The following is a 13090-nucleotide window of genomic DNA, read 5'->3' as shown; positions in this document are numbered from 1 at the left end:
TTTAGCTATCCCCATGGACAAATACATGAGAGCAATGTGGTTGCTGTGCAAACATTTTAATAGTCCTCATCCTTTCCTTCCAGACATTAACAGTTTTGATTCATATCTCTGTCACTGCCAGAGTATTCAGCTGTTTATGAAAGTGTACTTTTCAAACCTCATCAACCAAACTGAATGTATTATTTATAGTGATGTAACAATGAAACAAACAAGAGACAGTTTTCTTGGCATTATCTTGCTGTTTCAAAAGGGCATGTGAATACATTTCTGAAGTTTCTCTCAAAACCACAAATTTCAACCACATTATGGTGCTACGGGAAATGTGAGGGAATCATCAAGGTCAGTAGGATTCATCCTCTGGGGACTATGACCATCCTGCAAAATTTCACAACAATCAATCCACTAATTGAGATATTTCTAAGTGGTAGACTGAGCATGAAGGTTCATTTTCGACCTTTTCACCACATTTCATGGTCTTCATCAGTACTATCAAAGGTTCTTTTTAAAAAACATTTTTTGTCAAGCTATACAATACTTGGCTCACCAAACCAAACCTAACCAAAACCACCGTGAGATGCTGACAAGTTGTATTTCTGACTTCTGAACATTGAGCTTCGGAGCGCCACTTGAAGGCAGCATAACATCCTGCTCTTAGCCCTTTCTTGGACTGCTCCCTGTCTTCTGCTATATTTTACTGTAGTTTTTACTAAACATTCCTCTACACAGCTGCTAAGTGTCATAGGATTGAAGTAAACATGGTTATTTTTCTAACTTGACACCTCGCTGGCGTTTTATAGAAATAGTTTTCATTTGAATGATTCCTTGGAGCTGACGTAGAGACCACAGCAAAAGTGAAAAGAAAATATCTGTGTATGGTTTTGTTATAAGAGGAATGTGAACTTGAATTTTTGTCTTTGTACAAGCTTGGTTTTCACTGAAATCAGTTGTTTGATGTACATGCACACCATGCAGCATAAACTCTCAACTCAGAACAACGTCTTTTATTTTCGGTCATCACTTAAATATTTTGTGATACAGTTATTCTCTTGAAAGACTGTTAGCTTCAGGGATGATGTAATAATGGCAGTGCCAGGTTAAATGTGGGTTAGGGTTATGGCACATACACATACATCCCATCTACAGAAGTGGAGATTTAAGCCAGCTGATCTAATCTGGGGGGCTGTAGACAGGCTGTCTGCCCCTCTGTGTCTATATAAGCGGACGAACACACACACACACACACAAACAAGCACTCAGGAATGCATCACTCAACACTGCGCACACTGAACGTCAGAGCTTCCTTTTCCACAGTGTAAGGGAATGCAGTCTTTTAATGTACCCTCTATGAATAGCGGGCAGCACTCACTGGTCTATAAAGCTAAAAGAAAGTTTTGTCACTTTATCACTGTCTATCTCGCTCTAATTTTAATCTCATGCTTCAGTATCCAGTGTGGTAGACATTAGCTACTGTGGAGATTCCCATAGAAATGACTCCCATGAGTTTGTGATTTATGGTCAAGCCAGATACTTGCAGTACATTCCACATGTTAATTCGATTCGGCACATGCTGATCCCTTTGCTGGCTACTGCACCTTAATACAACATCGGGCCAGTGGTTCTCTGTCTCTCTGCAGGAGCCGTTCCAGCTGTTTCTCATTAGAACTGCCAATAAGAGGTGGTGAGAATCCTGAAAGTGTCAATGCTAGCTAAATCTTTTGAGACAGCAGCAGTGATGTGGTGTTAATGAAAGTGAGGGGTCACTGAAAATCCTAACTTACAGTAAATGCAGTGTTTCCCCTATATGCACCTAGGAGTGGCGCACCTCTGCTGCTGAAACATGACCCCCGCTGCTGAACTTTTATTTTTTAAACATTTTTTACTGGATGAGAATAGAAGAGGAGGGGGAGGAGGAGGAGGGAGAAAGAGGAAAACAGGAGAGGAATAGTTGATAGGGCTGTGTTTTATTTCGGTGGGCCAATATTATTTTTAAGGGTACTTCCAATCAGGATTTTTGAGGCCAATCACTGATCACTGTCAGCAGTATCACCAATGAAATCAAAAGGACGTTTCTTTACTTAAATGTCATCTATAGTTTGTTATTAGTGGCATAGTAAAATCACCATTAAAATGTAGAGGAAATAATATTTAAATTAATTTCACATCAATTTACAGTAATAGGTTTAAAACAAAATAAAAGGTTATCTGTAGACTGTATACAAAATAAAGAGTTAGTTAATAGGACACAGAATTTTTCTCAAACGCTGAGTCTCAGTCTTTGTACTGAGATCTTTGTGCCCTGCAGCCACTACTCCACCACCTGGTCACTGCTTGTACCTGGTTACTTTAGATTGATAAAATGTACACAGATGCAAAGCGTCTGTATCTCCAAACTCAAAGTAGGCCTACTTTTAACTCCAAACTGTAAACAGCTAAAGTGGGTGTCGCACAGTAACGTTACATCCAAAACACAGTCATTTGATAGAAATATGTGGGGAACTACAGATTTGTGAAATAAACAACATTTGGAATATCCATGTTGATGTAAACATAGTATTGTTCCACATGCACCATCTGTTTTCCTCATTCTGGATGCCTTACTATGCGCAAGGGGCACTGTGACCCGACAGCTGTCAATCAGCGTCTACTTTTCCTTATTGGGCAGGTTGATGGAGAGCTTATTAGCAGAGTCAGTGATTGATTACGCCTGATTCAACAGATAAACAGTAAAGCAACATAAAACACGGCAAAACGTACAGCTTCCATGTTTGAAGTCGGGTCACAGACAGTCGGTATCAATCTTTTCTTGAGCTTGTACAGTTACTGGCCCTCATTGTTTGATAAGTTCAGAGTGATATTCACTCATCTCTAACGTTAGCACTGTACCAATCTCGTCTTGTTCTGGTCTGTGCAGCTTGTTGACATGCTGGGGACACATATTTTGTAAGAAAACCATGAAAAAGTGTATTTTGCATATTATGGGACCTTTAATGAGATGCTGGCAAATTATCTAATTATGTAATGGAAGAGTCTCTTGCTAAATGCTGTTCATGGTTAAAGTTTAATTAAATGGGCATACTTCTACACCTAGTATTGCTTTTTATGATTATTTCTGCTAAAATAAGTTCAATATTAAAAGGTACAAAATTTAAAGTGATATTTTGCAAAAATGTAAAACTTCCTGAGTTTAACTTCCCTTAGAAATTTTCCAGGATTTTCAATGACATTTCCTTCAGCCTCAGATGTAATTTTTGTTAACTGCTAATTCAAACATGTTGCTAATGCGTGCTAATTAACATGCAAAACTAAAATGGTGAACTTGGTAAACATTATTCCTGCAAAACATCAGCATGGTAGCATTGCCATTGTAAGCAATATGACAAGCTTTTGCTCACAGCACCATGATCCTTAAGTTTATTCCAACAGACCACTAGCATGACACTCACAAATCAACCATTAAGTGAACAGAAAGGCTCTTCAGTCCTTTAGCATTTGTAAGTCATGCGCTTTGCAATTAAGGACAAAATACATCAATATGGCTGACCTAAGAGCCTGCACATGGACAAGAGATCAATATGTATGACAAGAGAGGGTTTGACTCAAGGGAACTGATGTTGTTTACAGTAAAAAGGCTTGTGGGGGGAAAAGGAGACTGCAGTCCAAGCCAGAGGCTAATCTGTGATCATGTGTGTATGCCTGTATGTGAATATGTGTATACATGATTGTGTGTGAAAGCAGTCCGAATTAGCTGCCTGTTACCCTTTGACCGACTAAGAATAGCCAAGCCCCTGTCACTGGATAATTTATTATCTATAATTACAACGAAACAGATTAAATCTTCAGTCATCTTTCACTCCTGGACCCTTTTGTCCAGGAAATTATGAGTTCAAGCATTCAGGCTATCAAGCACGACAGCTATTACTGTTAACAAAGAAATGGTCACAAATGGCTTATTGCCTCTCAGAACAACAGTAGCTCTTTGACGGGAACACATCACATATAAATGGTGTTTTCTTGTGTGTGTTTTCAGATGGACCTGAAGCTGCTCCTGATATCTACATTGTTAGGAGTCGTTTGTTACAGTAATGCTCAGAAAGGTAAGATTTTTTCAGTCGCATCTCACTTTTTAAACAAGATTGGCTTTTATACTGTATTGCTCTAACTTCATTATTTTGTCACATGATATAATTTTGTTGATGTCAGCGTGCATAGTAAACGTACACTTCATAATGATGACTACCTCCGCAGAGAGAGAAGCCGACTGCTCTATCTTACTGATGTCATCGACCATCCACCTTAGCATCAGGGAGCATAGAGGATAATGGAAAAGACTGGAAAGAATATTCTGTCTCTGTCTCCAATTACCATCGAGCCATGCAGTGTTCCAGATGAACTGATGTGTAAACACGGGGGGCTTAACTGGCTGCTTACTTTGCAGGGACTGAGCTGCACCCCTGCTTTCTCTGACTCTGCCTCCTCTTCTCCTCTCTCTTTGTTTCCTATCCAGAGGGGAATGAGTGCATCAATGCCAACGCCAAATACTGCGGGGAGTGCATCCAGGCTGGAGCCAAATGTGGCTGGTGTAAAGACCCAGTATGTGAATCCAAGCTGTCAGCTATAATCACTGCTGAGAAATGCAGTTTGATGCCATTATGACGCCATTAGCCATATAGTGATAGTACATATAGCTTTAGATCGTTCCCAGTTTAGGACTGCAGCTAATGATTGTTTTTGATCGTATTTGAAAGTAATCAATTCATTGTTTAGTCTATGAAATATAATACTGAAAAGCAGCCATCACAGTTTCACAGCCCGAGGTGTCTTTAAATTCCAAAACCAAGATATATTTCATTTACAACAACTAGGGATGTAACGGTATGAAAATTTCACACCACGGTAATAGTGACCAAAATTATCACGGTTATCGGTATACCGCGGTATTTTTAAAATGTCTTCAAAATGTTGAAAAAACACTGATACACTGATAAATTTAAATAATTTCACCAAGATTTATATTTAAATAGATTTATTATATATTAAAAGGCTTAGGGTATATGCAGCCTGTTTTTGAAATGCGTCCTTTAATGTCTGTGTTACAGAGGTAGAATGAGATGTACTGGCAGTAGCACTCGATTGGCCAGCAGACCCTCTCTGTGAAAAAAATGAATAGAAAATGTCATTATTAATTATTACTGTCATTGTTACTTAATACTAAGGGTGCAACCAACAGATCACAAAACTCACAATCTAGATCATATCACTTTTGTGAGAAACAGGTTGGATAATCTTTTAGATCAAAACAAAAAGGATTATTGTTAAATTAATTATGAATACTCTATTTTGGCTCTTATCTCTATCTAGACACTTGTTATATTCACCATTTTATATTATTCTTTATATATAGTCTATTCTACAAATAATCCACAAGTATATATTTCTGATATTACTTATATATATCGGCTGTCTGTCTCTGTCTGCTTGCTCGTCTGTTGTCAATGGACTCGGTCAATCTGATTGGTCAAATGGCTGCTGAGCCACAGGTAGATGCTGCTCCGGTGAACGGAGCTGAGATGAAAGTCAGTCATCTCAGTCAGTTTGCATTCACTAACTCAGTCCACTCAGTACGTGTTTGTCTCAAATCCTCCTCACTGCAGCTCTGCATCAATATTTGGGGAATTATTAGGTCGACTTTAAAAAGTGAAATCTACAATTAATAAGCGGTTCAGATAACGTGCCAAATCACGGATCAACTTCGTTCAGTTATAGCACTATCTGGTCAGTTTACATTAGTGACAACAGCAAATTAGACAGAGAAAACTCGACATACACACATCATTCACCTGAGCTTAAGGTTAATTTACCTTGCATTCGCTTAACAGTTGAGGGCGATGGTCGCGCAAATGAGTAAGTAAATTGGACGTGTTGCTGCCCCTCGCAACAACTTTCTTCTTGCAGCTCCTGCAGATAGGGCTGCCATCCTCGACCAGCTGTCCCTGAGCATTCTCATAATAACCAAAATACGTCCAGACTTCAGATTTGGTTCTCTTTGAAGGCGGAAAAATGCCTTGAGGGCCGCTACTATCACGTCCTCCCTCCGCCATGTCTTCTTCACTACATAACAAGCACACGTTGCACGCTGCGCCTGCGTAGGGAGACTTGGATAAAGGATCTCGCGAGTTTTCCACACCGTGGTTATCGACCGCGTCGGTTACCATGGTAATTAAAACTTAAACGGTAACCTTCACCGTCGGGAATTTTACCGTGGTTTACCGTGACACCGGTAACCGTTACATCCCTAACAACAACATAGCAGAAAAGCAGGAAATCCTCATCAGAAACTGAAAGGATTAGTTGATTCATCGATGAATTGACCAACATAAAACACATCTGCAACTATTTCTGATAATCTACTAATCGTTCAGGTCTATTTTCAAACATTAGATTTATCTAGCTTTTCAAATGTGAAGTTTTTTGGCCTTTTATTTTAATTATTTTTGTATAATATTTGGGTTTTTTGCAGTTGGTTGGACAAAACAAGTTATTTAAGATACAATACCCTGGGCTCTGAGAAGTTACAAGAGGCATTTGAAATGTAATATATATATATATTTGTCCAGTTATATACATCCAGCCTGGCCTGTCTGTATTTAAAGTTCCAGTGTGAAGGATGAAGGAGACATATGGGCAGAAATGGTTTATAACATTCATAATTACATTTTCACTAATTTATAATCAACTGAAACTGAAAGAATTGTAATGTTTTCGTTACCTTAGAATGAGCCTTTTATAGCTCTAGAGGGAGCACGTCCTCTTCCACAGAATCCGCCTTGTTTCTATAATAGCCCAGAATGGATGAACCATACACTGGTGGGAGGTATTTCAATGGCTGTAATCTGGACCCTCACTTCTAGATACCACCAAATCCCACACACTGCACCTTTAAAGGGGTATTGCTGCAATTTGTATCATACTTTCATTAAGTTGCGGTCCTCCAAGAGACATATTAATAAAATAATGGTCCAAAATCAAAACAGCAGAAGACAAGCTGTCCTGACTTTTTGTTCCTAGCATAGTTAAAAGTTACACTTAAATAATGCAACATTAATAGTGTCTTTTATTAGATCCTCTATGCATGTTAATCACCCAGGTCTTGCCCACAATGCCCACAGTTTGTATCACAGACTTTCCGTTTTAAATTTGTACTCTTCAAACCTAAGCCAAGATAAGTCTGAGCAAGCACCCTGTGATGAGAGCTCCCCCAGAGCCACAAATACAAAATACAATGCAACAGCTTTCTCAGAGTGGTACACCTTATGACATAAACTGATTTTCACTTCTAAAATTGATGGACTGTCCCTTTAATTTTCCTTGTGCTGCCTCTCTTAGAGCTTCCTGAAGCAGGGTGAGACTGTGTCAACCCGCTGTGACGAGCTGCAGTCTCTGATAAAAAGGGGCTGCAGCGATGGAATGATTGAAAACCCACGCGGAGAACAGACAACCCTTAGAAACAAACTAGTGACAAATCGCAGAAAAGGAGCAGATAAACTGAAGCCGGAGGACATCACTCAGATCCAGCCCCAGAAACTCAGCCTCACCCTCCGATCTGGTCAGAATACATTTTGATTAAGCTTTTTCTGAAGCTCTTTTCACCTTCTTTTGAATTAGATTGGATATTTACTACTGTGACACTTTTGTTACACTTCATGTAGGTGAGCCCCAGTCTTTCGATTTGAAGTTCAAACGAGCTGAGGATTATCCCATCGACCTCTACTACTTGATGGACCTGTCCTACTCCATGAAGGACGATCTGGAGAACGTCAAGAACCTGGGAACCAGTCTGATGTTGGAGATGTCAAAGATCACCTCTGACTTCAGGATAGGTAAGGATTTTCATTATGGAGTGTGGTCACGTTTAAAAGTTGCAAGATGATGAATAAAGGAGCTGAAAACTAAAACATGGCAAACAATACTCTTTCAAAGCTTTTTGGGGATCGTTCCCAGTCACCAGCTCAGTTGAAGTAGCTCAGAGGATTTCAAACTGCGCCAAGGCAAAGATGCATTGTGAGATGAAAAGGACAGTGTTCTAAAGACAACAGGAAGTTAGTTTATGCAATTTATTCCCCTCACCAACACTGTCAGTGGTCACAGCAGAAGCATTGCCTGTCAAATCTGAACACATAGACATGATACACACATTTTTATAGTATCCAACACCAATAAATGTCTATAAAAAATGAGCTCCTTATAACTCCAGAAGTTGCCTGAGACTCATCAAGTTTTGAAGTTTTCCTCAGTATTAGAGTAATTCAGTGATAGTTGTGTTTACGCCCATGGGTACATTGCAAACAGGAACTGCTAATAACTAATTCGACATACTTTGAAAGGTCCCAATTTGCCAACATTATCGCACAGTCACAACTGAATTCATGGCAACATTACACTTTCTGTTTGTGTTTACATCCCCCAAAGCCCTCAAATTATGGGAACCGTTGTTCCAAAACTTAAAGAATGATTATCCCCAGTTTATATGTTTTTGACATCACTAAGGCTCAAAGTATCCTATCAGCATGGGCCATTGACATTTATATTAAAAATGTCTGTATGTATGCATATAACATCAGACTTTGGACACCCTGAAGTAGACAGACTGACTTGTATTTTCAGGTGTCCTGTTGTGGGTGTTAAATGCCACCCAAGTTTGAATGACCTTTTTGTGACCTGCACAAACAAACCAAAGAAGTAAACAGTACAGAAATCACTGACCTCCTTTGAATTCATTTGGTGTCAGCTTACCCTTCAACTAGAGCACCCTGTCTTAAACCAACATCTTGTTAAGCCTTTACCCAGATCACCTTTAGCTTAAGTTGTGTAAGATGAAGTTCTGAATCCGACTGTCTTTCAAAGGCTTTGGTTCCTTTGTGGAAAAGACAGTCATGCCATACATCAGCACCACCCCAGCCAAGCTGCTGAACCCGTGCACAGGCGACCAGAACTGCACCAGCCCATTTAGCTACAAGAACGTCCTGAGGCTGACCAGTGACGGCAAGAAGTTCAACACCTTGGTGGGTCAGCAGCACATCTCTGGAAACCTGGACTCTCCTGAGGGGGGCTTTGATGCCATTATGCAAGTGGCTGTGTGTGGGGTAAGCAAACAAACAAAAAAGAGCTCTGCAGTGATCCTGAGTGAAATAATCATACTCAGGTTCTCAATTTAAATGTTAACAAGGAGATTTTTGAGATGCAGGAATTATGAAAAGTGAATGTGTCACATTCTGCTCAAATTCTCCCTCAGCTTTTATAGAGAGGAAATATCGCTGTTTTACTTGTGTGTTGTTTACTTGTTTTACTTCTTCGCTTTTCAGGACCAAATTGGTTGGAGGAATGTGACTCGTCTGCTGGTGTTCTCCACTGATGCTGGCTTTCACTTTGCTGGTGATGGCAAGCTGGGCGGCATCGTTCTGCCCAATGATGGAAAATGTCACTTGGAGAACAATGTGTATACAATGAGCCACTACTATGTAAGTAGCTCAATGTTAGTGGGTCTGTTTTGAATGTCTCATTTAGATCAAATTTGGTCGTCTTGACTGTTTGTTACACTGCATATCTCTCTTTTCTGTTTCAAAGGATTACCCCTCCATTGCTCACCTGGTTCAGAAGCTGAGCGACAACAACATTCAGACCATCTTCGCCGTCACAGAGGAGTTCCAGCCTGTTTACCAAGTGAGTTCTCTTTCAGTCTACGGACTTTTCTTTTCTTTATCTGACATCTCTTTAATCCCTTTCTTTTGGAGCATACTCTTCCTCATTCCTTTTGAGTGCATGTGTGCGGTTGGAAGATGACCAGTGTGTAAAAATATCTTCCTGGGCTGATACATGTGGTGCGAGTTATGGTAGCTCTGATTGTTTCCTTCTGCCATGCTGCTGCAGCTTTTCAGGCCGGTTCAGCCCAGTCCCATCTGAGTTTGATAAAAACTCATTATGTAGCGTCACAGTAGCTTCAGTATGCTTCAAAGCAATAACGATTACATAATTTCATGGTTAAAATCAATGTTGTATCCATCTTAACCTGGAATTCAATGTTTACATGTAAAAGTTCATAGAAATGTATTATTGATGCAGTGTTGTTGCTAATAGAGATTAGAAGATTACCAGAACTTTGATAAAACTTTATTCTAAACTTTTCCTCTGTCCTCAGGAGCTGAAAAATCTCATCCCAAAGTCTGCAGTGGGCACTCTGTCTGCCAACTCAAGCAACGTCATCAACCTTATTATAGACGCTTATAATGTAAGTCCACTACTGAGATTGTCGACTGTCAGATTCAGTTATCATTTACTCACATGAACCACATTAAAGCATTGAACATTGTGACCGAGTTCAAAGCTTTTTCCACGCACAAATTCTCATTTTATACTCAGCTAAGCCTTTGTGTATTGTACGCTGTCAAAACAAAGCTACCAGATGACATTCCAGTGCAGGAAATAGCAACATTAATTTTGTTATCTCTTGGTTTTTGGCAGTCTCTCTCGTCTGAGGTTATTCTGGAGAACAGCAAGCTTCCAGAGGGATTGACCATTGCTTACATATCTCACTGTAAGAATGGAGTGGTCAGTGAGGGCGAGAATGGACGGAAGTGCTCCAACATCTCCATCGGAGATGAGGTGAGGATTAGAAAATGTGAAGCTTTTTTAGTTGTATTTCACCAGTAGATATTTGAACCTGTCAGTTGTCAAAACATGCACCACCATACAGGTCATTAAAGTTTCCCTCCAGTCAAAAATGTGTTTTCCTTCTTGTTCCTACAGTTGAAGTTCCTACAGCTTCTCTGTGTATAATGACATACGTTCAGAGTTTGACACTAGAAGACTGTTATCACATACATTGCTCAATGTCTACATTTTCTCTGTGCTCATAGAAAATGATGAGTAAGAGTGAATATGCAATTTTTAAATTTTATTTTACATGACGACTGGGATTTTTTAATATGGTAAGTCTAACTTTTGTTTTGCACAAACCATGTCAGACACATTTTTTGTCTCACATCTGTTTGTCTTAATACGTCTGTGGAGAGGATTTCTAAGAGACTGAAAATGTCAAATTAATTGAATATCATAAAAAGGATTACACACATTTACTGTATGTCAGTGGCAATGAATGTATCTCATAGTATCTTGTAAAAAATGTCTCTTAGTGCATTTTGTACTGGCCATATATAGTCACTGAACTTTAAGTTATCTCATAGATTGCTGGTTTTTACAGTTTTTTTTATTTTTTTATTATTTCTTTACTTCATACACTTTAAGAAACATTATATATTTTGAAAAGTTTGAAATTTAACTTTGTTACACCTGAAGATGCCATGTTTTTGACTAGATTTGATCCTCTTCACCATTGTCTCAGACATACATTTGTGTGCATGGGCTTTGCAGGAAACAAATTGCCACAAAGTCATGATAGCTTATATCTTGCTGGAAACCAATAAAATAACCCATTAGAGGACAGCTTGTAAGTGTCAGAAGTTCAGTGTGTTCACATATATTGACCTTTAGCTATCTAACATGGCACATGAAGTTCATGAAGTGAGCATTAAGTAGTAATATGAAAATAAGTCTTACAAAATCAAATAAATAAATAGGATCAAAATAAAAAAAGGTTAATACTAAGTAATAAATTATTGTTAAAAAGTGAACAGATGTACCCTCAAGCTAAATATTAGTAAAAATTATCATGTGTGGTATAAAATTCTTATCGTTTGCCCTCAGAATATACAATATTAGACAAAAGATACCGGATACAAGCATAATTTATTATGCATAGGGCATTGAAAAGTATCCCTGCACATCTGTTTGCATGATACATTTCCATCCAAAGCCATCAGTCTTTTACCTCTGTCAGGCCTAAATTGAAATATGTGTCCAATTCAGATACTGAAAATCTAAATCCACAGAGTATGTCAGCAAAGCATTGATCATAGACCCTGACATACTTTTGCATTATTCATTAAACCGGTGACAAACAGAAAATGAGCTGTCTGACCTTAAACCAGACGTTTCTTTCATTTGTTCTCTCTGGATAAAACCATCATTATTAAAATACAGAGCTCTAGCCAGATCACTACAAGTTCATAGCTAATTCTGCACAAAGATTTTCTGGAAGATTTAATATCTCCTGTTCATTGTTTTTTTGTAAATCACACATTTTATTGCACAAAAACCTCTCCTTATGTTCAACCCGTTAGCTCTCAGTCATTATGGCTCATTTTCTACCCTTAGCCTGCATGCATGTCGCACAATGACATCATGTGAAAACTTGCTTGATTGACCTTTACAGCTATTTTGTTGTATGATTTTACAGACGTGCAGGCAGTATTTTGCTCTCTGACCCAGGCTTTCTCCTTTATCCCTTCACTCCAAGGTCACATTCAGCATCAGCGTGACATCTAAGGGCTGTCCGAAACAAGGCAAACCTGAGACCATCAAGATCAAGCCCCTGGGATTCACAGAGGAGGTGGAGATTACCCTCAACTTCATCTGTGAGTGTGAATGCCACAAGGAGGGTATCAAGAACAGTCAGCTTTGCCACTTTGGAAACGGGACCTATGAGTGTGGAGCCTGCAAGTAAGTCTGTCAGCATTTTCACAGTCAGTAACTGTATCATCCATTCGACATAGAAAAATATCCAAAACCTTCAAGTCTCATATTGAGTGCTAGATGGATTTCTGTTTTAGTATTTAAGAAATGCTTCAGAATCAAAACTTTTCACTTGTCTCAGGTGTAATGAAGGACGTGTGGGCAGACAGTGCGAATGCAGCAGCAACGATGTGGCCACAGAGGACATGGACCGCACCTGCCGTAAAGACAACGGTACGGACATCTGCAGCAACAACGGAGACTGTGTGTGCGGCACATGTGAGTGCAAGAAGAGAGACAACCCTGAGGAGAGGTACAGTGGACAGTACTGCGAGTGTGACAACTTCAACTGTGACCGCTCCGGAAACAAACTGTGTGGAGGTAGGTATGACAGCGCTGCTCTGTAATTTTTGAAGAGCTCGGCAAATGAAAACTGTTCAATGAAGTTAAACAACAGAAGGAGAAA

At 39.3% G+C, this 13090-nt stretch overlaps 1 protein-coding gene across 1 annotated transcript in view; it reads left to right on the top strand.

Annotated features, from left to right (window-relative positions):
* itgb1a (integrin, beta 1a) overlaps nt 1–13090 on the top strand; it is a 31112-nt gene that overhangs the window by 12290 nt on the left and 5732 nt on the right. Inside the window, exons 2-12 of the mRNA XM_073488462.1 lie at nt 4028–4094; nt 4505–4590; nt 7384–7603; nt 7707–7877; nt 8902–9140; nt 9360–9515; nt 9622–9717; nt 10193–10282; nt 10516–10656; nt 12410–12612; nt 12767–13005. Of these exons, the coding sequence (XP_073344563.1) occupies nt 4028–4094; nt 4505–4590; nt 7384–7603; nt 7707–7877; nt 8902–9140; nt 9360–9515; nt 9622–9717; nt 10193–10282; nt 10516–10656; nt 12410–12612; nt 12767–13005 (1708 nt within the window). The remainder of the gene's footprint in view (nt 1–4027; nt 4095–4504; nt 4591–7383; nt 7604–7706; nt 7878–8901; nt 9141–9359; nt 9516–9621; nt 9718–10192; nt 10283–10515; nt 10657–12409; nt 12613–12766; nt 13006–13090) is intronic.

This window comes from Pagrus major, chromosome 19 (genome assembly GCF_040436345.1).
Source record: "Pagrus major chromosome 19, Pma_NU_1.0".
NCBI classification, from domain to species: Eukaryota; Metazoa; Chordata; class Actinopteri; order Spariformes; family Sparidae; genus Pagrus; species Pagrus major.
Note: the sequence above shows the minus strand (reverse complement) of the source record. Positions and strands in the feature narration are given on the sequence as shown.